This window comes from Microcaecilia unicolor, chromosome 5 (assembly GCF_901765095.1).
Source record: "Microcaecilia unicolor chromosome 5, aMicUni1.1, whole genome shotgun sequence".
In the NCBI taxonomy this organism is placed as follows: Eukaryota; Metazoa; Chordata; class Amphibia; order Gymnophiona; family Siphonopidae; genus Microcaecilia; species Microcaecilia unicolor.
In genome coordinates, this window is record NC_044035.1 from 108,577,173 (window position 1) to 108,602,731 (window position 25,559).

The 25,559-nt window shown below is 43.3% G+C and overlaps 1 protein-coding gene and 1 long non-coding RNA gene across 4 annotated transcripts in view; one reads left to right on the plus strand and one right to left on the minus strand.

Annotated features, from left to right (window-relative positions):
• The window catches only part of TMEM273 (transmembrane protein 273), a 33,406-nt gene extending 16,571 nt beyond the window's left edge, over window positions 1-16,835 (minus strand). The window contains exons 1-3 of one of the 3 annotated variants that reach the window (XM_030204857.1): window positions 16,524-16,835; window positions 10,003-10,053; window positions 6,930-7,040 (exon numbers count right to left, since the gene is read on the minus strand). In XM_030204857.1, the coding sequence (XP_030060717.1) occupies window positions 6,930-7,040; window positions 10,003-10,053; window positions 16,524-16,809 (448 nt within the window). In that variant the 5' untranslated portion in view covers window positions 16,810-16,835. Of the gene's footprint in view, window positions 1-6,929; window positions 7,041-10,002; window positions 10,057-16,523 lie in introns of all 3 variants that reach the window. The other 2 variants (XM_030204856.1, XM_030204858.1) reach the window with 2 other exon arrangements.
• Window positions 4,448-25,086, plus strand: LOC115471157. Its single transcript, XR_003942283.1, has 3 exons — window positions 4,448-4,530; window positions 18,751-18,754; window positions 25,075-25,086. It is a non-coding gene; the product is annotated as an uncharacterized LOC115471157 (long non-coding RNA).
• Window positions 25,087-25,559: the final 473 nt, after the last annotated feature.

The window sequence follows — 25,559 nt, forward strand, 5'->3', positions numbered from 1 at the left end:
AAGACAACAGATGGAGCATTCAAACATCTTGAGTGATTCAGACATTTATAACTTCTCTTTTATTAATTTTTAACAATCATATACATTTATGAATGATAATACACTAAAACAGAATCTTTCAGCAAAGTAATGATACATTCAAAAGCTCAATAATGTGTTACCTATTGTCCACAAAAATAGGAAACTTGATCCAAGAAAAAGGAAAAGTCTTTATACTTAAATTAAGCCAATTTCACAAATAATAAATCAAACAAGCTGCTTAATTCCTGATTGGTTAACTCCAATCTGCCATACAGTGTTACATATGTGACTAAACTTGTACATTGACTTCTTCTCTGCTCTTTAAGAAATCCTCCAACTGTTTTGGGTCAAAAAATTGATATTGTTTAGATTGAAATTTTATTCTACATATACAGGGGAATCTCAGAAGGAAATCTGCACCAATTGCTATCACCCTTGGACGTAATAATAAAAACATCCTATGTCTCTTCTGGGTTTCCCTGGACAAGCCAGGAAAAACTCTAACTTTTGAACCCATAAACAGAGAATCCAAATGTCTCAGGGAAAGTTTGAGCACTGCATCTCTATCAATTTCCAAAGCAAATGTGACCAATAAAGTGGTCCTCTGAGTTATAACCTCAAGAGAAGATTCTAGGAATGTAGTGAGATTCATTGCACCTTGTAGAGGTAATTCTTCTGATGTTTTCACATCTGCTTGAATATAATAAGCTCGTGTTATAGGTGGCGTCTGCGTCGGAGCTTCCCTCACCCTCTGCGAGTCCCGCGAAACAGGAAGTTGTAACAACAAAGGCAGGACTCGCAGAGGGTGAGGGAAGCTCCGACGCAGACGCCAGCCCAGACAGCCTCTTTCAATCGCTGCCGGCTGCATCGTTCGCACGTTCTGAGTCTTAAAAAAAAAAACCTAAGTGCAGGACTCGCCCGGAGTGTCGCGGGGGCGGGCAAAAAAAGGTGCCGGTACGCCGTACCGTTGCGTACCGGCACAAAAAAAGCACTGAGTATAAAGATGATCAAAGGATCCAACGGCAACAGAAGTAAAAATTACAATTTCTTCTAAGGTCTGGTAAATTATTTTGCTCTGGAAATATTGATAATGGTATTTTGAAGAGTTATATGATTATATCTAACAAAAGCTAACAAGGTTTACTCTTCCAGTAAGGTCTGATGACGGCATATGATAACTTTTCCACCTTCAAAAAGACTCATATGAAAAAGAATAAATCTGCAGAATGAGCAATTCTATAACAGGGTACGCATATTTTGGAAAGTAGGCATTTAAGGGCCCTTTTATAAAGCCGTGGGAGGGCTAACGTGTGGGTAGCGTTCACCAAATTGGCACCCCGCTGGGGTAGCGTGTGCGCCTGCTGGTTATTCTGAGTTTGGCGCACACCAAATCCCACGATAGAAAATATTTTTCTATTTTCTACCATAGGGGCGTTCCCAGTGGTAATTGGCAGTGTGGCCATGTTGGCACCTGCAGCATGGTTACCATACGGATAGCATGTGAGCCCTTACTGCTAGGTCAATGGCTGGCGATAAGGGCTCAGGCCATAAATAGGCAAGCACTAGTTTTAATTTTTGAGCACACCCATTTCCTGGCCCATTAAAAAATGCCTCTTTTCCCAGCCGTGGTAAAAGTGGCCCTGCACATGCCAGAAAGACGTGCCCACACTACCGCAGGCCACTTTTTACTGCGGCTTTGTAAAAGGACCCCTTACTTTCTTTAATAGAAAACTAGTGTAACAGGTCAGATTTGTGTGTAGAATTTAAGTGTGACTTTCAATGCCAGCCAGAGAACTGGTGAATCATAGAACCTGTGTAAGTGTTTGCATCTAAATGCCAAAAATACATCTGTAACTTCCTCTATAAACACTGCGTGAGTGTCAGACTCTCCCATGCTCTGCAGAGTCCTCACACGTGTACACCCACTTCTGAAATACTTGCATATTTACTGCTTGAGCAGAATTTTGGCATACATACATGTATGTGCACATATGCATCTGTATATGCCATTATTCTAAACATTAATATGTATAATTGGCATGTAAGGGATACTGCCTGTTTTATAGAATTACCTCCCAAATGTTTTTAAACTATGGGAGTACTTTTGCAACTTTTGGGGGGTTCTTTAATATTTTATAAAGGTAACGTGAAGGGGCATAATCGAATGGCGCCGGCCAAATAGATGACCGGCCATCCTCGGAGCCAGCTCCGCAAAGGGGCAGAGCAAACTGTATTTTTGAAAAAGATGTCCGGCCATCTTTTCTTTCGATAATATGATTGGGGCCGGCTAAATCTCAACATTTAGGTCTAATGTTGAGATTGCCGGGTTTAGAGATGGCCGGCTTCGGTTTTCGGCCATAATGGAAACCGGGCCCGGCCATCTCAAACCTGGTGAAATGCAAGGTATTTGGTCGTGGGAGGAGCCAGCATTTGTAGTGCACTGGTCCCCCTGACATGCCAGGACACCAACCGGGCACCCTAGGGGGCACTTCTAAAAATTAAAAAATAAAAATAACAATTGCTCCCAGGTGCATAGCTCCCTTCCTTTGGGTGCTGAGCCCCCCAAATCCCCCCAAAACCCACTCCCACAACTCTAGACCACTACCATAGCCCTAAGGGGTGAAGGGGGCACCTACATATGGGTACAGTGGGTTTGGGGGGGTTGGAGGGCTCACATATACCACCAGAAGTGTAACAGGTGGTGGGGATGGGCCTGGGTCTACCTGCCTGAAGTGCACTGCACCCACAAAAAACTGCTCCAGGTACCTGCATACTGCTGTCAGGGAGCTGGGTATGACATTTGAGGCTGGCATAGAAGCTGGTAAAAAAATGTGTAAACATGTTTTTTTGGGTGGGAGGGGTTGGTGACCACTGGGGGAGAAAGGGGAGGTGATCCCCGATTTCCTCCGGTGGTCATCTTGTCAATTGGGGCACTTTTTTGAGGCTTGGTCGTAAAAATAAATGGACCAAGTGAAGCCGGTGAAATGCTCATCAGAGCCAGCCATATTTTCTCCATTATCGGGCAAAGCCGGCCATCTCGTAACCACACCCTCGTCCCGCCCTGTCTTCTGTACCCTGCCGAAACGCCCCTTTAAGTTTCGCCGGCTCCGCAACGGAAAGCAGTTGGCACCAGCCAAAATCGGCTTTCGATTATACCGATTTGGCCAGGTTCAGGAAATGGCCGGCCATCTCCTGATTTGTGTTGGAAGATGGCCGGCGATCTCTTTCGAAAATAAGCTGGATAGGCAACCGTATGCCTTTGTACAATAAGTATCAGATGCAGCGGAACATCATTTTGGCTGGAGGGGACAAATAAACCAATCTCTTACCTTGCCCCCCCCCCCCCCAGTTTATGACTTGTTAGGCAAAATATTGGTGGGGCCATGGTCCCAGTGACACCCCAGTCTGCAGCAAATGATAAGCACCAAGAATGTACACAAATGCGAATTTACACTTCTATATATGTTCTGAGGCAGGAACAAACATGTATGCATTCTATACAAATGTATTCACATATTTTATATAAAGTATGCAAATGCATTGGAACTGTACCCCTGCTTTGACCCTGTGAATGCCTATGCACACAGCACATATAAGAATACATGTTATTGTTAGTGTGCATAATTATACCTGTGATTTTTGAAGAGCCCCTTTTCTGCATGAGAATAGGCTTTACTTTGAAGAAAAGCTTTATTAAGATGGCCTCGTAATCATGATAGAACTTCAGGAAGTCAGTATATCGGTGTGCATTTTCTACCTTGTCTTGATTTCCTGCATTTAACAGTTTGTGGGTAAAGTTGCTGACACTGGGTGAAGAAGCAAATTTCCCTTGCCACACACATCAAACATATTTTTGCATTACTGCAGCAGATAAAAGCTCTACGAGTTTGGATTTAACTATTACATCTACCACAGTGAAGACATGAAAGAAGAAGGAATGGATGTATGCAAATGAAGCAAAGGGCCGACAGGCAGGCTTTCTATATTTAATCCAAAGCATGACAATGTACACCATCAAGATGCACATCATTTTTTGGATAAGTAATGACTGTCAAGTCTTCTCATTTTTTTTCCTGGGGTCTAAAGTTAAATGTTTCTTTACAGAAAGAGTGATGGATATTTTTTTATTTTTTGTTACATTTGTACCCCACACTTTCCCACTCATGGCAGGCTCAATGCGGCAGGCAATGGAGGATTAAGTGACTTGCCCAGAGTCACAAGGAGCTGTCTGTGCCAGGAATTGAACTCAGTTCCTCAGGACCAAAGTCCACCACCCTAACCACTAGGCCACTCCTCCATGATATGTGAAACAATCTCCCAGTGGAGCTGATAGAGACGAGGACAGTGCCAGAAATGTACTAAGAAAGCATATGAGAAGCAAAAAGAGGTTCTAATGGAGAGGAAAAGATTATAAAGCTGTGTTAGAGATATGGATGATTATACTGGATAGGCCATATGGCCTTTCTCCGCTGTCATGTTCGCTGTTTCTATGTTTAAAATAAGACAGATGTTGCAATATTATTTGTCCAAAAAATGATCTCCTGTGTTATATTATAAAACACACCGCAGACACAAACTGCCTATTCCAGTGTATCACAGAGAGAGAGGAGTAGCCAACAGAAAAAAAAAAAAAAAAGATCATATTGTCTCTGATAAAACAGCATTTGGAGTAACATGTACAATTCAGAAGACCATAACTTGGAAAAAATTCTAAAAAGATGAAGTTGTACCTGAGGACATCTACAAAAATGGTCAATGCTCTTTGTGTAATAAATTTAGACATCTAAATAGTCACAGTTTCCTGGCTATTTTTTTTAAAAGGCCTACGGAACACAGAGACTTTTGCACATGAATTTCCCGACACATGCACTGGGAGTGAGCATTTCATGCAAATAAGGGGTCAAAAATGAGAGAGACATCACCCAGCAGCTTGTATTTGCAAGAGTTAGTGCTTAGATGTGCCAATTTTGCAACCTACATATGCAAGCACCGTATTTCAGAAAACTGCAAGTATAGCTGTACCCAACTAATGAGCCAAGCTTGTAAGGTCCAATTTTTACATTTTTAAGATCATTTAAAATACAGGAGGTTTAAGCACAGTTACCACCTCTAACTTTTCCACTGAAGTCCTGGTGAAATCAAGAAGCTACCTGACAATTACACATGACTCAGTAGAGATGCAAAGGCTGATGGAGACATTTTTAAATATTCATATTTCTAGTCAAAATTGGAAATATACATATGTTTTTAGAACAATATCCTGTGGAACTCACTCCCTTGTTCTGTAAGGTTCTTGTCATCTCAAAGGGATTTTAGACAGGCTTTGAAAACTTGGGGCCCTGTTTACTAAGCAGCAGCGTTTTTAGTGTGCGCTACTAATCAGGATGCACTAAACGGTAAGTCACTCATAGGAACATATGGGTGACTCTATTTTACTGCGTGCTGAAAACGTTAGCATGACTTGATTATTTGAAAAAAAAAAACATTTCTTAAGTGATTATATATTACCTGGACTCTATAAGGATCTGTTATTAATTGGACTCATATGAAGATCTAATATAACTGATTATATGTCATTGTAATCCACCTTGAGCTAATTATGGTAAAATGGATTACTTATATTATAATTGGGCCTGTGTAGTCACTTGTAAGGGCACTACCCACTATATTGCAAAGTGGTGCATATGTGTTATAGGATGTAACTGCAGCAAAGTGAGACTAACTAGCATGTTAGTCTAGTCTAACTAGTTTCCAACCTTCTCTCCATGATCATCTTTACAAAGCAGGCCAGTGTCTTCCCTTTTCCAGTCCTACAGAGTCACTCTCATCTCCAGAGTTTCGTTGAACAGGTCCTGAAGTGTTCCCATCAGAACTTCTATAACAACGCTTCTCGGCCTGGTCCTCGAAGCACACCCAGCCAGTCTGATTTTCAGGATATCCACAATGCATAGGCATGTGAGAGATTTGCATAGCAAGGAGGATATCCTGAAAAGCTGACTGGCTAGTGTGTCCTGAGGACTTGGTTGAAAAGCAATGTTCAACAGTGTAAGTGTCCTTAGCATCCTACAATCCCACCCAGCTCCATTACTTTGTTCACCTTCAGTTGTACTAGTTCCACATGGTAACATATCTACTCCACTCTCCTTAATCAGTGGTTCATCTCCCAATGCTTCTTCAGTAAACACCAGTGGCGTAGCCAAGGGTGGGCTTCGGTGGGCCTAGGCCCACCCACTTTGAGCTCTGGCCCACCAGTAGCAGCACACCTATGATGTGGCTGGCAGAGATTCCCAAGCTGAAAACTCCCAACAACTGTCCCTCCTGCATACCTTATAAATAGCAGATCTTTGCCTGCAGGAAGCAGCGACTGATACATACTGCTCACATCGGCCCCAAAGCCTTCCCCTCTGATATATTCCCACCTATGCAGAAACAGAAAGCTGCATCAGTGGGAAGGATGTGGGGCCAACATGAATACTGTGTATTAGTTGCTGCTTACTGCCAGTGAAAATCTGCTATTTAAAAGGTGTGCAGGATTTGAGAGACCGTATGGCATGCAAACGAGAGGAGAGACCAAATCACCTGTGGGATGGGGTGGGGTTCTTCTGCCCACCCATCTTGGGCCCAGGCCTATCCAAAATTGGGTGTCTGGCTACGCCCCTGGTAAATACTAAACAGGAGTATTTCTTTAGCATTTTCCTGGTTTCTCTCCACACCTTTTGATCACCTCCTCATCACCTTATAGTTTTTCATTGTCCTCACTGTCCTTCCTTTCACCCACACCTCTTCCACTTGTGTTTTTGTCAATCTAATTGACTGCCTCATCTCATTACTATGTGCAAGTTAATTATAAGGGTGACCCGGCAGAAGTATAAACATTAGTCTATACAGGGTGAATGTATATTTCTTACCTGATAGATCATTATCCAACATGTGTTTTTTAATCATATACAGTTTTACTGCTATAAAAGCTATAGCCAGAATTCCTCCTATGCATGACCCGATGACAACATACTTGATTTCTGAAAGAACAAAATTGTCATACTCAGACGGATTATGTTAATGGGCCCATATATTAAATTACAGTAAAATAAATGTATTCATTTTAGCTCATATCTTTTTCAGTGGTAGCTCAAGGTGAGTTACATACAAGTATAGTAGGTATTTCCCTGTCCTTGAGGGGTTACAACCTAAGGGGGATCTTTTACAAAAATGCACTGAAATCCAGGCTTGATGCTTTCTAACCCGGGACTTTCCCAGGCACTAATCCCAGATTTAATACAACACTTTTTTTAGGGCTTTTTATTTGCAGATCATGTGCTAATGTTGTCATTAGCTCTTGAGACTTGCACAAAATTAACATGGGAGCATTTACCGCCTCCTATTTAGGAGGTGATAAGTACTCCTGCATTAAGTCTACATTATCTAGGTAGCATGTGCTAATCAGAATGTGCTAGATGGGTAGCACAGGAATGCCCACTCTCTGCCCATGAAACAGCCCTCTACAAAAATATTTCTAAAAAAACAAATTAGATAACGTATGCTTAGCAAAATGCCGCTGAATGTTTTAGCACATTTTGTAGTAGCCTGTTTTCCCAGCTGAAGACTTCTAGCATCTCTCCCTCCAGGAGATCGGTGGGCCACTAAACGCCACTTCCCCGACTTCTTTCCCCTCCCCCATTACCTTTAAATCCTTTAGGTCTTTGCTGGCAGCGAACAGCAACTCATTTCCCTTGCTGGTACCAGTTCCAAGTCTTTCCGCTGGTTCCACAAACAGGAAGTTGCATCATAGGGAAGGCTGAGGCCAGCATGAGCAGGAGGAATGTTTTACTTCTCTCTCCCGGTGAAGAACTAAAAGATTTAAAGGTACCTGGGGGGGGGGGGGGGGGGAGAGAAGTCAAGGAAGTGGAGTTAAGTGAACCCCAATCTCCTGAAGGGAGAGATTCTGGAAGTCTTCAGCTGGAGAAGCTTGGGGATCCCTGCCTGCCACATCGTTGGGTAGGCCTGAGTCCAAGGTGGGTGGGTCTGTGCCCACTGTTACTACGTCACTGCCTTGTGTACCTAGATGTGCAGATAGGGATTTAAGTTTTACAAGAGCGTAAGAATCTTGACTTCTTTCCCTGGTCTGTATTTACAGACTCCTGCTCCACACCAGTTTGCAACAGCTAATAGCTTTGTTAACTCTCACAGGCTAGGATGCATGTAGTAGCTGCAGCTACTACATGCATGCATGCTAACATGCACGTAGTAGCTCGTAATAATTTTAGTATGAAATCTATTCCTACAAGCTAATGAGATACAAAACTAGTTTATTTCCTATTAACACAGTGAATAAGCACATGAGCAACCTACTTTACAGATTCATCTAGTCCAGGAAATGTAGTTACATTTTTTTCAAATTCTGTTTGTATGTATGCAGGACCTTTACTTTCTGCCTCATTTGCATCTCTTTAATATTAATTATCAACCTATATAACAAAGATTAGATTTGCATGTGTTAATAGCTAGTGTCCATGCACTTTATTTCACTGATCCCAGTGGCATAGCAGCACACATGATGTGGCTGGCAGGGCTCACTAAGGCCCACCATCCAAAAACTCCTAACAACTGTCCCTTCTGCATACCTTGTAAATAACAGATCTTCGCCTGCAGTGAGTAAAGACTGATACATACTGCTCGCACCAGCCCTACAGCCTTCCCTCTGATGTATTCCTGCCTATGAGGAAACAGGAAGCTGCATCAGAGGGAAGGCTGTGGGGCCAACATGAGCAGTGTGTGTTAGTTGTTGCTCGCTGCTGGTGAAAATTTGCTATTTAAAAGGTATGCGGGATAGGGGGGATGTTTGAGAGACCATATGGCATGCAGGTGAGAAAGGGAGAGACCAAATCACTTGTGGGACAGAGCGGAGTTCTTCTGCCAACCCATCTTGGGCCTAGGCCCACCCAAAATTGGGCGTCTGGCTATGTCCCTGATTGATCCCAAAGTGATGAATTTGGTTTGTATAAGGATTGCCGAATCCCACAGCTATTCCATACCTTAGCTGCTGCACAGTAAGATGGAAGGCATCCAGCCTATGCTGTGCTGGTTATCACAGTACCCTGTATGTGTTCTAGAAAATCTTTGTGCACATAAAGATAATAATTATATATATTTATTCTTGTTCATTGTACAACTTAGTTACAATTTAGCCGACCACTTGCTTATAGGTGCTCAGAAATTCCTCTTCAGTGCACTCCTTCCAAATATTCTTCTTTGTTAGAATCTAATGCAGAATGTTTGCACTTAGAAAGTCTCTTCAGAATTTTGCTTAGCAACAAGGGCTGATTACTGCCAACAAGGGAATGGAAAATTACACATTTGTCAATCTAAGAGGGCCAAATATAGCATCTGAGAATCATTATACCAGTAAGCATGCTCCCTCTCTCTCCCTAAGTTTCATAGGTACCAAAATGTGTTGATGTTTATGCAAGCATTAGCGTTTTAAAATCATTCTCAAAGTGAATGATTGGCTTAACGTGTTTTAACCAAGCTTGCAACAGGCAGTAATTAAATTTTGTGAGCAACAATATTAAACCTATGCAAAACATGCAAGAAGCTGAAAAATGTAGCAAATCAGCTCATTAACTTCGTGGCTAGAGAAGGGGATTGTAAACAAGGAAGCAAGAGTTAAAAATCAGTTACCTTACTTCATATTCACCCTCCATCAACTCAGTGGAGAGGGAAATAGCTCCTGTTTCTGAATGTAACTCACCTTAAACTCAGATTGGGAAAAAGTGAGTAATAAATCTAAAAACCTACATCCCACACAGCCCAGAGAAGCAGAAGTCCAAATTAAATCTAGTCCGGTCCATTAAATACATGTCTTACTTAATACTGGCTTGTTTGAATGATACCATTAACTTTGACTTTATTTTAAACTACTCTCCTGCTGCCATGTGATTAATCACAGGTTCACAGCACAAAGATATCTCTAAATGTGCTCACCAATCTTCTCCTCATTTGCTTCAGTAGCAGAACCATCTGCACTCAGGAAATCTGCTTAAAAAAAAAGAAGAAGAATTTCACCTTCTAATTAAAATGTTTTGGTGTCAGACATGAAACTGACTCATATGAAGTAAATGAGAAAAGAAATCCCCATCCTCTTTAATGCTAGAACATTGCTTATTTTATTTCACTGGATTAGAACGCTTAGCTATCATTTGTAGACACACTCAGGAATTCTTTTAGCACATATTTTGTGATAGGTTGATAATACCACAAAACTGAGTTTTTGTTATAGTTTATATATCGACTAATAATCTTTTCTGTAGTACTATCAAACGTAGCACTGTACAGATGTTATATCTATGTCTATATTGCCTTCTACAGACATTCAAATATTTGAAAGGTATTAATCCGCAAACTTCTTCCAGAAACGGGAAGGTGGTAGGACTAGAGGACATGAATTGAGATTGAAGGGGGGCTGACTCAGGAATAATGTCAGGAAGTATTTTTTCAATCGAGAGGGTAGTGGATACTTGGAATGCTCTCCTGCGGCAGGTGATGGAGATGAAAACCATAACAGAATTCAAAAAATGTGTGGGATAAACATACAGGAATCCTGTTTAGAAGGAATCGCATTGAAGAAGCTTAGCAGAAACTAGGTGCAACACTGGTAATTGGGAAGCAAAGCCAGAGCTAGGCAGACTGTGCCTTGGTCATGGCCTAGATAGATATGAATGGGCTGGACTGGAGCTTTTCAAGGGCTTCGATGACATCTTCAGAAGTTTTAGAACAAGGACAGTGCTGGGCAGACCTCTGTGGTCTATGCCCTGAAAACAGCATGAACAAATCAAGATCAGGTGTACATATGTTGTATCACCTCTTACCTTTATGTAATGAGTTTATCTACTCTGGCAGACTAGATGAACCATACAGGTCTTTATCTGCCATCATCTACTATGTTACTATCCTGCTTATTTTCGAAGGAGAAGGGCGCCCATCTTCTGACACAAATCGGGAGATGGGCGTCCTTTTCCTAAGGTCGGTCAAATCGTCATAATCGAAAGCCAATTTTGGGCGTCCTCAACTGCTTTCCGTCGCAGGGATGACCAAAGTTCAAGGGGGCGAGTTGGCAGTGTACTGAAGGCGGGATTGGGGGCGTGGTTAACAGATGAGTGTCCTCGGCCGATAATGGAAAAAAGAAGGGCGTCCCTGACGAGCATTTGGCCGACTTTACTTGGTCCAATTTTTTTCACGACCAAGCATCAAAAAGGTGCCCGAACTGACCAGGTGACCACCGGAGGGAATCGGGGATGACCTCCCCTGACTTCCCCAGTGGTCACTAACCACCTCCTACCCCGAAAAAAACAACTTCAAAAACTTTTGTCTTGTTTTTTTAGAGTATGTCCTTTATCCCTGTGACGCAGTTGAGGACGTCCAAAATGTGGATGTTTCTGTGAGAAGGGCATCCATTATGGATGTTTCTGTGAGAAGGGCATCCATGCCTTTGCTATGCCTCTGACACCCTCTTTATTTATTTATTTGGATTTTGGATCACAAGTAGCAGCAGTGGGATTTAAACCAGCCACCGCTGGATTGCAAGACCAGTGCTCTAACCACTAGGCCACTCCTCCACTCCATTCAACTCCACTCCCTTGAAATTTGGGGGGGGGGGGGGGAGGTATGTGTGTGTTAGTGGAGGCATAATGAAGGCGTGGACGACCTTCTTTCAAACATTTTGGACATCCTCAACTGCCGTCGCTTCCCCTCCTTAGGAAGGAAATCATGTTTTAATGAGCTAACAGCGAGCAGCTCATTTGCATGCAATTTCCTTCATGCATTTCCTTTCCGGATCGGTAAGGGAAGGCCTTTTTACATTCAGTTAGTGGGACCAGTGCACTACGAATGCTGGCTCCTCCCATGACCAAATGGCTTGGATTTGGTCGTTTCTGAGACGGGCATCCTCGCTTTCCATTATCGCTAAAAACCGGGGACAACCATCTCTAAGGTCAACCTAAATTTTATGATTTGGGCGTCCCCAACCATATTATCGAAACAAAAGATGGACGTCCATCTTGTTTCGATAATACGGGTTGCCCCGCCCCTTTACGGGGCCGTCCCTAGAGATGAGCGCCCCCGTTCGATTATCCCCCTCTATGTTATGTTTTGTATAGATATAAATAGAATGATAGTTCATTATATCCCTTTTCCTAAGCATATGCACAAGCAAAAAATTCTACTTCATTCTCAGTTTGGCGCTTTTTAAAATTCATTTTACACATTCATTCTAATAATTTTTTTTTACACGAGTTAAACCTTTTACACATGCAAATCGATTGTGTGTGTGTGTGTTAATTCATAGATTGCACATACAACCAATTTTGCACACACTACACATTTTTAAGACACACAAAGGAACCAAATGCATACTAATGAGCACACGGCCTATCGGCAGGGTCATTGGGAAAGGAAACAAGACAGATGTCCCTCTCCAGAGACCAGATTGGGGAGGGGATAGCATGTTATCACAGTCAGGGGCCGATTCTAAGAGCTGGGAGCTAAAGTCCAAAATGCAACACCGCCAAAAAGTAGCTCCGGGATGCTGGAAGAAATCATAATGCAAATGATATGTGCACTTAATTCGCACTAGTAAACTGAAAGCAGGGAGAGGAATGTGCCTGGCACATACGCACAAAGGCTTTGCATTAAGCACAGCCCTTGTGCGCATGCCTAGACAAAACTGGAAGTGCAAGCACACATCGGTGCTGTTCTTCTGCGTCTGAGCCTTTCAAAAATTGTTTGCACTTAAAAATGTGAAAAGCTCATATTTAAGCACCTCTTGTAAGAGGACATGTCCTCTTTATGGACATCTTCAGATATGTCTTCCAGGATTTTTAATTTTTATGAAAATATCCACTTTTTCTTTTTATGTGCCTATGACCAACACACCTACCCACATAATGAGAGACACATGGGAGTGCTAAAGAGAGAGAAAGGCATTCCTGATCTCCTTTCTGTTTCCCTACTGGTTGAATCTGTCAAAGGAATTTTGTTTGTGCAGCACAACTTTAAGCATACGTCATGCAGTGGAGTAGGAAGGAGGGGGCAGGGGGCAGGGGGGTGGGGGGGGCGGTCCGCCCCGGGTGCACGCCACTGAGTGGTGTCGGCTCTGCGCTGGTGCACTGCCCGACATACCCCAGCAACATGCAGTCGGGGCGGATCGGCCCTCCCGCCCGTCCCTTGCCGCAGGTATGCGCTCCGGGGGGGGGAGGTATGCGCTCCGGGGGGGGGGGGGGGCGCTCCAGCGGGAGGAGGGTGCGCCGTGCTGCACCCGGGGGGGGTGCGCAGCGGCGACCCGCCCCGGGTGTCAGCTCCCCTCGCTACGGCTCTGACGTCATGCAAAGATATTTCAGAAGCCAGCCAAATTTGTTGAGGGATATTTGCTCTTCTGATCCCTTAATTAATTTGGGTAATTGAAATCACCCATTATTATTGTATTACCCAGCTTGTTAGCTTCCCTAATTTCTTCTAACTTTTATATATCTGTCTATTCATTCTGTCCTGGTGGACGATTGTATACTCATATCCTTTCCACCTTTAAACATGGAATTTTTATTCATAAGGATTCAAAGTGTATTTTGTGTCCTGCAGAATTTTTAGTCTGTATCATTCAAGGGCCTCTTTAACATATAAAACTACCCCTCCACCAATTTGATCTACCCTATCACTGTGATATAATTCATACCCTGGTATGATAGTGTCTTATTGGTTATCTACCTTCTACCAGGTCTCAGAGATATCTATCTATTTTTATAATTAGTGCTATATATTCTAACGCTTCCATATTCTTTTTTAGGCTTTTAGCATTTGTATACAGACACTTCAAACAATGTTTTTTATTCCTATTAACAACTTGCTCAGCAGTTGATAGTGATAGTTTACAATCGGTCAAGTCTGTCTACTCTTTATTTAAAGTCATCTGGTCTTCTATGGCCTTTAATGCAACCTCACTATTGGGATGCCCTATCTTCCATGTTAGGGTGTATCCTTCAAAGATACCTTTTTCCAAACTCTGCTTTTCTGAGAGACTGTTGGCTTTCCCCCAGTTTCTAGATTAAAAGCTGCTCTATTTCATTTTTAAATATTGATGCCAGCAACTTGGTTCCACTCTGGTTAAGGTGGAGCCCATCCTTTTAGAATAGGCTTCCCCTTCCCCACAATGCTGCTTAATTCCTAACAAATCTAAAGCCTTCCTCCCTGCAGCATCGTCTCATCCACACATTGAGACTCCAGAACTCTGCCTGTCTCTTGGGTCATGCACATGGAACAGGGAGCATTTCTGAAAATGCTACCCTGAAGGTTCTAGATTTCAAACTTTCTACCTAAGAGCCTACATTTGACTTCCAGAACCTCCCTCCTACATTTTCCTTTATTGTCGGTACACACATGTACCAAGACAACCAGTTCCTCCCCAGCACAATCTAAAATCTTATCTAGATGACACGCTCCACCACTTTCGCAGCAGACAGGCAAGTGACCAAGCAATCCTCACATCCACCACCCACCCAGTCATCTACATGCCTAATGATTGAACCTCCAACTAAAATGACCATCCTAACCCTTCCCTCCTGGGCAGAAGCTCCTGGAGATACATTGGTGCAAGAGGATATTGCATCCCCTGGAGGGCAAGTCCTGGATACAGGATCAGTTCCCGCCTCTCAAAGGTGATGCTCTCCCTTCAGATGACCTTTCTCTTTCATGGCAACACAGATATTGCCAGACTGGAGGTGGAACGTCTCTACTATGTTCCTGTAGGCCTCATCTACATACCTTTCTGTCTGCCTCAACTCCTCCAAATCAACTAATCTACCTTCCAGGGATCAGACCTGTTCCCTGAGTGCTAGGAGCTCTTAGCATCAAGTACCTCTCACCAACTGAGAGATAATCAAACATGTGACACTCAGTTTAAAAGACTAGATAGCTCTAAGCTCACTGCTGAAGTGCTGTCTGCATTTTAGTAGTGGTGATTTGTTAATTAAGTTGCTAATGGATTAAGAGTATGTAAACTGAAGTCCCCTAAGATTGTGAGTTATATTTTAGACTATGCTAGTATTTAAGATTTAAAACATTTTTTATTTGCATGTTTGCCTCTATAGACCTAAATAGACTGTATTTTTAAGAGCTAATTACTGACTGATAGAGATGTCTTAATTAAACCTGCTAGCCTCCTTATTGATTGAAAGGCCTATAAATCAAATATCAGGGAGAGTGGGAGCTGTGTGGGTGTGCTGCAGCGAACTGTCTGGGGTGCTGTGGAAAATCCTGACCTCCCTCCCACCCGAACTACTACTGCAGACAGCAGTGTCAGAAAAACAAAAAAAAACAAACAAAAAAAAAGCAAGTGCAGGTCTGCAGCAGCCTTCAAGCATGTGCTGTCAGTCCTCTGCCCCTGGAACTGGAAGTTGACATCAGCTGGGGCAGAGGACCAGCAGAACTGACTGCGTATGCATGAAGTCTTCTGCGGCCTCGCACTTGTTTTTTGGAGGGACAGGGAGCAGACAGCCTTCGGGACTCCTAGAAGCAACTGCCAAGGAGGCTGGATGAAAATAGGAGACGGGATGAAGACAAAAAGTTGAAGCCAATAGGTCAGTCTCTGTTTCCCTTCCCATTCAAATCAAAGCAAGCAAAACCTATGAGCTGCTGCATCCAAGCAGTCATTCTTTATTATTGGTAGCGTTTTTTAATTTAATCTCACTTATATTTTTAAACATGCTGGCTTGTGCAGCATACAGATGTACAAAGAGGAATTATAATAATGGAATACCTTTTCATAGGTAGAGAATTTGTTATAAATCATAATCAGTGTGTCATTTGGAGGGGCTGGTTATAGGGACATCCTAGCACTGTTATATTTGTGCAGAGAAAAAGATGGAGACCTGTGTGACCCGGGGGGGGGGGGGGGGGGGCGGCATGAAAAATTGCTTGGACATGAAGGGTACAGTGAACTGAAAACGTTTGGGAATCACTGCTCTACACCGAGGTTTCCTTGGACTACTTTCTGTGGTCTGTATTGATGTTATGGTAAACTTTTTTTTTTTAAACCCAGTACTTTCACATGCTAGCCTGTGCAAGTGTAAAAGAGAGTTTAAATGCTAAAATAAAACTATTCCCTAAACTGCTTTTGCTAACTGAGCAAAGGAACTTAAAATAAAATAAGGACACTGAGATTACCTATTTAACTCTAAGTCTGCCTTTTTCCAAGGTTAAAAGCAATTTCCTAGCAGGTAAAATCCCCACCAATGGAATTTTCTTCCTCTCTGGAAGTCCTCTCACAGCACCTATTCTGGACCTAGCATGCAGGTTTGCAGAATCTACACACTATCTTAATCATTCAACCTTTTTCAACAATCAAAAAGAATAACATTGCTAAACCACAGTATGTTATTGGAAACTGCGTGCTTGTAGGATGTCATCAACAGATTGAGCACATGGAAGAGGAAAATGTTTTGCAAAGAAGCACTTACCAAAGCAAAGAAGAAAAGGTATTAGAACTGGAATCCAGGCCAACATCAAGGTCATTTTCTGTTCCAACTTTTGAATCACTCTCACACCAGGGCAGTTTTTAGGAGCACAGAAGTCAACGCAGATCACATGGTTTGTGTTAGGAAACAGCAGCCACTTCCTGAAACATTTCTTCGGCACACATTCTGCTCCCTTGTTTGTTCTCAGTTTGACATTTTTACAGTTTTTCCTTTTGAAAAAAAAAATTTTGAAATGATGGATAAACTGCTGAGAATGATCCCTGATCATTAATAATGTTTGTTAATGTTCCATTTTTTCTCGTCCAGTCGCACAGATGTTTGGTGTTACAGAATACTGGTGCTTAAACTGGTGTTTGGGCACCCCCTAGCTAGTTACTGCAGCTGTGTGGGTTTTTTTTTTTCGGTTGCTGTTGTACAAACAGTATTTGTACACCACTTCCAATGTAGGCAAATATGCCATACGCATATTCATTAGGAATAGTCTGAAAATCCAGCCCCTCAAATCCCCCCAAAACCCACTGCCCACAACTCTACACCATTACCATAGCCCTTATGGCTGGAGGGAGGCACCTACATGTGGGTACAGTGGGTTTTGGGGGCGGTTTGGAGGGCTCCCATTTACCAGCACAAATGTAACAGGTGGGGGGGGGGATGGGCCTGGGTCCACCTGCCTGAAGTCCACTGCACCCACTAACAACTGCTCCAGGGACCTGCATACTGCTGTGATGGAGCTGGGTATGACATTTGAGGCTGGCATACAGGTTGGCAAAAAAAGATTTTAAAGTTCTTTTTTTGGTGGGAGGAGGTTAGTGACCACTGGGGGAGTCAGGGGTGGTCATCCCCGATTCCCTCCGGTGGTCATCTGGTCATTTAGGGCACTTTTTTGGAACTTATTCGTGGAAAAAAAGGGTCCAAAAATGACCCAAATTCGCGCTAAAAACGCCTTTTTTTTCGATTATCGTCCGAAGGTGTCCATCTCTTTTCGGCTGATAAACATGCCCCAGTCCCACCTTCACCATGCCTCCGACACGCCCCATCAACTTTGCCCGTTTCCGCGACAGATTGCAGTTGAAAACGCCCAAAATCTGCTTTCAATTATACCGATTTGGGCGCCTTTGCGAGATGGGCGCCTATCTCCCGATTTTGGTCAAAATATGGGCGCCCAACACTTTCGAAAATAAGGCTGATAGTAAATTTCACAAAAGCCATGCAACTTTCTCCCAGTACAGCCAATATGACAATGTCAGTACAACTTTCCCTATATATCAATATGATCCAAGTTTCTTATGGGGAGAGGAGGAATGTGACCACATCTAAGATATAAGAAGCTATTGACTTCTGTAAACATACCCTTCTGAATCCTTGATCTTTTTCTGGTGTAACTCATGTTCCATGGGTGGGGTGTATATCTACTCTGGAAGAGTTACAGTGAAATAAAAAAAAAAATTATTGGTGCTGGTAGGGCAGGATGAGAGTAAAAGCAACTGTCCCAAAGTCCCCACCAACTGAAGCACTTAAAACAAGAATCTCCACTTTTTTTTCCAAAGACACTGTCCAGAAAATATTGTTTCTTTAACTTAAAAAAAAAAATCTTTACTGGTGAAATCCCCCAAATTTATTTGCAGCAGCCATAAACAGAAATAAAGAAAACAAAAAATCAAAATAGCCCATAATACAGCCATCACTCCACTACTGTTCTCCTCTGGTACAACCTGAAAGGCTATTCTCCTGATATTATCTGCTAGACTCCAGCTCCAACTTACCCAAATCCTTGTTCCTATCTGTTACTAGGGTTCTGTCCTTCACAGATCAGGTTGAAGTTTCCAAGGCAATTTAGCAGAATGTACTCTCCGGGTTTTCTAATCTCCTCAGGAATAACATCTAGCTGCTTGAGTCATGAGGCACCCTGGTCTGGCCACCTTCAGACTTTCTGTTGCAAAATACTTGCTGAGTAAGCTGGATTGTCAATATTCTTTCTGGTCAACACTGGTCGTCTCTTTTCCTGGTTAGATTGAGTCAGCCTGGGCAGTTTTCTATGTTTCTCAGTGGTATTGAGGCTCTAAACAGGGGTCCTCAAATCCAGTTCTTGAGGTCCACAAATCAGCCTGGTTTTCAGGATTTCCACAATGAATATGTATGAGATCTATTTGGATGCAATGGAAGCAGTGACTTCAAATAGGTCTCATACATATTCATTGTGGAAAACCAGACTGGTTAGTGGACCTTGAGGACTGAATTTGAAGACCTCTGCTCTACAGGATCTAATAGCAATCACAGCACGGCACTGGGAATTTTCCGAGGAATTTTATTGGGCAGTGCTTTTGATAGTTCTATCTAAAATACATGGAAGAAACACCCACACTCTGTGACTGTTAGCCCAGGGGTTTTCAACTCAGTCCTCATGAAACACCTAGCTAGTCTGGTTTTCAGGATACATACATACATGCCCTGCCTTCATTATATGCAAATATATCCATGCCATGAATATTCATTATCATCATATTAAATCATTGATTTAGCACATGCAACAATCTAAACAATTTTATTAGTATCATATAGAAAAACTGAAAAAATATACAAAAACTAAAATGTAGCCCAACCCAAGCTCCTGCTAAAGCAATCCATGCTCAAATCTTGCTATAATAATGTCTTCACTCAACTCATACAACCAAGCCACTACTTAAACAGTCAATTCACAGGATCCAATATTGACTTGTAAGCTCACTTAATGAGGAAAGATCTTCCTAATCATTCTACATAGTACATACTGTTACTCCATCCTCAAAAACTAATGTCACACGTGATATTCTAATGGCTTGTTAGAAGATGTAGCTGCTGGATGCCTCAGTCACAGAAGTTTGACATTCAACTTCACCTTCAGCAGTCACCTTAGTCTCAACACAGCTTCCTGTTTCACCACAATGGTATCTTCAGGAGACTAAACTTAGAATATACATTTCCCATAAAATATCCTCATATCACACATATCACGTGGAGGGGCATAATCAAAAGGGGCACCCAAGTTTTCCTGAGGACGTCCTCACAAGACGTCCTGGCAAAGGGGCAGGGAAAACTGTATTATTGAAACAAGATGGGCGTCCATCTTTTGTTTCGATAATAATACAGTCGGGGACGCCCAAATCTTGACATTTAGGTTGTCCCTAGAGATGGTCATCCTTAGACTTGGTCGTTTCTGATTTTCGGCGATAATGGAAACTAAGGACGCCCATCTCAGAAACAACCAAATGCAAGCGCTTTGGTTGTGGGAGGAGCCAGCATTCATAGTGCACTGGTCCCCCTGACATGCCAGGACACCAACCGGGCACCCTAGGAGGCACTGTAGTGGACTTCAGAAAAAGCTCCCAGATACATAGCTCCCTTACCTTGTGTGTTGAGTGTCAGACCTGTGAGTTCTTGTACCAAGTAGAACGCTGCTGAGCCCGGTACTCAGACCAGGTTCTGCTTGGCGGCCGGACAACCCTGGGTTTCACCTGTGCTGACCGCCGTTCCCCAGAGGTTGAGCCCCTAGATGCGGGCAGCCTGCAGGGCTTACAAGATGGAGCAGGAAGCGGGGTGATGAATGTGATGGCCAGACAAGAATGAAAGTGATCCAGGTACAGGCAACGTCAGTAGGCAGGCAGCAGGTCAAGAGAGTAATCCAGGTACAGGCAGAGTCAGGAGGCAGGCAGCAGACACGAGAGTAATCCAGGTACAGGCAAGGTCAGTAGGCAGGCAGCAGACACAAGAGTAATCCAGGTACAGGCAGAGTCAGTAGGCAGGCAGCAGACACAAGAGTAATCCAGGTACAGGCAGAGTCAGCAATAAAGAACAAATTAGAGGAGAAGCACACTACTGAGCAAGTAAGACCTACCAAAGTAGAAGCCGAAGCAAGGAGTCTAGGGAGAGGTCAGCTGATAAAGTGCTGGTGTCTGACATCAGCAGGGAGAAGGGGCATAGCCATAGGACAAGAGCAGGGGATAGAGGAACCGGAAGGCCAATAGGAGAGAAGCAAGGGAAACCAGGCAAAGGAAGAGCAGAGCCAGGTGCATGGAAGCAAAGCAATCAAGGAGCTTGCAGCCAGAGAAGAACTACACACAAATGGCTCAGGGCTGTGCCAGTCAAGTGTGCGTATCGACGGGACCCTGCGCAGCCCAAGGACACCGCTTGCGTTAAGGTAGGGGACATGACACTGAGCCCCCCAAAACCCACTACCCATAACTGTACACCACTATCATAGCCCTTACGGGTGAAGGGGGGCACCTAGATGTGGATACAGTGGGTTCCTGGTGGATTTGGAGGGCTCACATTTACCACCACAAGTGTAACAGCTAGTGGTGGATGGACCTGGGTCTGCCTGCCTGAAGTGCAGCCTGCCTGAAGTGCACTGCACCCACTAAAACTGCTCCAGGGACCTGCATACTGCTGCAATGGACCTGAATATGACATTTGAGGCTGGCATAGAGGCTGGCACAAAATATTTTTAAAGTCTTTTTTTTAGGGTGGGAGGGGGTTAGTGACCACTGGGGGAGTAACGGGAGCTCTTCTCCGATTCCCTCTGGTGGTCATCTGGTCAGTTTGGGCACCTTTTTGTGCCTTGGTCGTAAGAAAAACTGGACCAGGTAAAGTCGTCCAAGTGCTTGTCAGAGACGCCCTTTTTTTTCCATTATGGGTCGAGGACGCCCATGTGTTAGGCACACCCAAGTCCCTCCTTTGCTACACCTCTGACACGCCCCCCTGAACTTTGGTCATCCCTGTGACGGAAAGCAGTTGGGGACGCCCAAAATCGACTTTCAATTATACCAATTAGGGCGACCATGTGAGAAGGACGCCCATCTTCCAATTTGTGTTGAAAGATGGGTGTCCTTTTCTTTCGAAAATAAGCCTGATAGTACATTATACAAAAAAAAAGAAAATGAAAGCATCTACATACCAAACAGTTTGTACAAATTGTGTATGGACCAGAAGCCTACCATTGGATGATGGGCTGCCAGCAGAAATGACCAATTACAAATCTGGCATAGCGCAGGGAGGCCACAAGGTCTAAACCTGTATCCAATTAATTTCTTTGTCCAACCCCCAAGGTTCAAAGGTATTCTAAATATATCATGCACTGTTCCCTACATATCAGAATTGCCGATATATCCCCTCCTCTCTGTAACACTATCCGTCCTATGTTTAGCTAATCTGCAATGGCCAATTAAAGGAACATCATCCTTATTAATTCTAAGATTGATCAGATGTTGTGCAATCCTTTGTTTAACCGTTATTTTTGTTGTTTGCCCCAGGTACCATTTTTCACATGGACATCTAATCCATTAATTGGCCTGATGAGAAGAACAATCTGTATGCTGCTTTAATTTTTATATTGTTTGGTAGTTTTAATTTCTTGTATAATGTACTATGTGATAATGTGATTTGAGGAGGAAATATATGTTCTAGGTTTAGTCTCTTGAAGATGTGTGGTGAAATACGAAGCTGTGTTGAGACTAAGGTGACTGCTGAATTCATGAGTGTTTGGAGCTGAATGTCAAACTTCTGCGATTGAGGCATTTAACAGCTACATCTTCTAACAAACCATTAGAATATCACATGTGTCATTAGTTATTGAGTACGGCGTAACAACAGTAGTGTACTATGTGGAAAGATTAGGAAGATCTTTCCTTATTAAGTGTGAACTGTGAGCTTACAAGTTAATATCAGGGAGAAAGGGACAAAATAGAGAAGAGTGGGATTTAATGGGGCTGCAGAGGGTTAGGTGAGGGCAGAGAGGTAGCTAGTTGGAAGAGTGAGGCCTGACCAGACACTGAGATGCTAACCAGCAGCACAATGCACCAAAAAATACTCCAGGTCAAAAGTGTGATTTTCTCTTGCCATTTAGTTGCTATTCATAAGAGGTGCACATTTGGGCATATCTTTTAAATGGCATCTCCATTCCTGACATTTGTAGAATATGTCTGCTTGCCCAGTCTCCATCCCAAACACACCCCCTTTCAGGGCATGCACTTATATGTGACATGCTGCACATGCATGTGCCTGTTTTCCCATTATAGAATACCAATGAGCGCATTGCTGGCTCTTAGGTGACCTGATGTTGATTTTGCACATGTAAATGGCACCTAACTTTTATATAATTGCCACCATGGTGGATGTATATAGCCTGATAGGAGCCTATTCCATAAAGGAACATATGCTAATATTCTACAAAGGAAAATAGGCGCCTAACAGCTAAACTGCATCCCTAGAAGTTAGGTTCGAGCACTTAGACCAGCCGTAGAACTAGTGATAGAGCCTAATTGCTACAGATATGCTTGTGTCTTATAAATTCACACCTTGCCCAGGCTGAAAGAGTAGCCTAATGGTTAGTGCAGTGGGCTTTGATCCTGGCCACCTGGGTTTGACTCCCACTGCAGCTCCTTGTGACCTTGGGCAAGTCATTTAAACCTCCATTGCCCCAGGTACAAAAAAACTTAGATTGTGAGCCCCCTAGGGACAGAGAAAGCACCTACACTATGGAAATGATTAGTAGTAGGCTTCAACCCCATGTACCCCCACTGTACAAATACACACTGTGCAAGATACATGCATATTTACAGAATAGTGATTAGCTACCTGTTTGGTGCTTATAATGTTAGTATTCTAAACATGCATGCCCATTACATGTATAAGGCCCCTGTTATTTTAAAGTAAGCTGCTATATGTTTAGCATGGCACAAAACATATAACTGTATAATGACCTCGTAGTTTCTAGTGTAATAGTGAGGAGGTAGGAAATTATAGCACCAAGGGCAAGAGTAACCCCACAGGTACAGTGGGTAGCAGGGATGAGAAGTCTGAAAATGTGTGCCTTGTCATTTCCCATGTTGTTTACAGCAATGTTTTTTTTTGTTTTCTTTTGTTTGTTCCAACATGAATGTCTATCATGAATGTGCACTATTTGGAACGAGCGTGCATTATTATTGGTGAACAAAAAGGCACAAAGGGCCAGATTCTGTAAATGGCATCTAAAATCTAGACATGTCCAAAAAAAAGTGCTTGGTGCTATTATGTATAATGTGTCTAAAATTAGGCACAGTTTATAGAATGGGGCATAGTGACAGGGAACACACCTACATTTAGGTATGGCCATTTATGCAACTGAAAACCTGGTATACATACCCACCAGGGGCGTAGCTACATGGGGCCACGGGGGCCTGGGCCCCTGTAGATTTCGCCCTGGACCCCCCCCCCTGCCGATGACCCTCTCAGCCTCCCCTCCCACCGTCACCGTCTGCTACCTTTGCTGGCGGGGTCCCCAACCCCCGCCAGCCGAGGTCCTCTTCTTCTGGCGCAAGGCTTCGTTCTGTTTCTGAGTCTGACCTCCTGCATGTACAACGTGCAGGACGTCAGACTCACAGAAACAGAACGAAGCCCTGCGCCGGAAGAAGAGGACCTTGGCTGGCGGGAGTTGGGGTCCCCCACCAGCAAAGGTAGGCGACAGTGGTGGCAGGGGAGGATTGGCGGCAGGAGGGGGGGTCAAGTGGGTCATCAGCGGGGGGGGGTCAAAGTTGGTGGTGGCAGCGGGTCAAAAATGGTGGGGGGGCTAAAATGTGCCCCCTCACCTCGTGCTCTGAACCTCCCTCCCGCCGAAGTCTGGCTACACCCCGATACCCACACCTAGATGTAGGCACATTCCCCCCCGAATTCTATAACACCACGTGTAAATTTGAGTAATACCCCCTACATACCCACACTCCTCCCATGGCTGCATCCCCTTTTCAGCTACGCACATTAGAATTTATGTGTGCCTGTTTAGAATACACCTAAAACGAAGTGCATACAAATTCTAATTATTGCTAATTGGTTGTTATTGGCCAATTATCACCACTGATTGGCTCATTACGCAATTAAGTAACATGGGTAAATTGGGCGAATGCCCAATTTAACATACTCTACTCACCGCACCTTATAAAGAATCCGGGGGGGGGGGGGGATGGTTTTTTTTTCTACTCATTTTTGCCATCACAAACAGCCTTTCTCTAGTGGATAGTAGATAGTGTCAAAAATGCCTCTGGCCTTTCTTCTGCTGCTCTGCTCTCAGCTGTAGTTCCAGCAGCAACAGCACTAGGAGCTATCAAGAAAGCAGAGAGGAAATCTTGTAAAACACCAGAGCTATGTGGGTAATTTAAAGTGCTTGAGACTCCACATAATGCAGAATGCATGCACTGTCAGAAGGCCATTAATAGAGGAAAGCTAATGGGCCATTTTTCAAACAGTAGTATGCTACATGATTTGCAGAAACGCCACCCTTTCAAGCTAGGTTCAAAGAAGGGTACTATAGTAACTGGGGACTCCATCCAGAAGTGCAAGTGGTATTGAAAAAGTAAATAAAGCCAGCGATTCACATCCCAAGCTAAGTCCCCAGTCACTTTCCACAGGCAAGTGATTCCAACACCTTAAGCAAGTCACCATGGAGATGATGTGGTGGTCAGCATCACTAACCTCAAGCAAAAGCAAGGAAGCAGTGAAGGTTGTGACACAGTGCATTGGGAAAAAGGTTTCCCTGGATGACCAGCCTCTGCAAGTTGAGAACATGCTGGCTAATATTTAAAACAATTTAACAGGCCAGAAACATCTCCTGGCCAGTTAATTAATTTTGTATGAACTTGGCTGCTAATAGTGTGCTGAACTGGACAATGTTGGCACATTTAGACTAACTCTGGACAGTTCTGCACGAAGGAAACCCTTCCCTCAATCAATACCTTCTCTGTAAAATAGTAATAATAATTTTTTAAAAAGGCAAGTGAATTTTTATAATATACCACTGCGTTCCACAAAGCAAAAACAAGCAAGTTCCCACATGCCATCTTTTCTTCTTTTGATGTAGGCACAGGAAACCAAGATTTTAAATGCTCCCAGGTTTCAGTCTAATCCATGTTTAATGTGGGATAAAATGCCATAAATAAGTAAATAAATAGAAACTCTGAATGTTGAGCACCCAATTCTCATAATATGATGTCTGTTTAGTGGCCCTTTACCAGG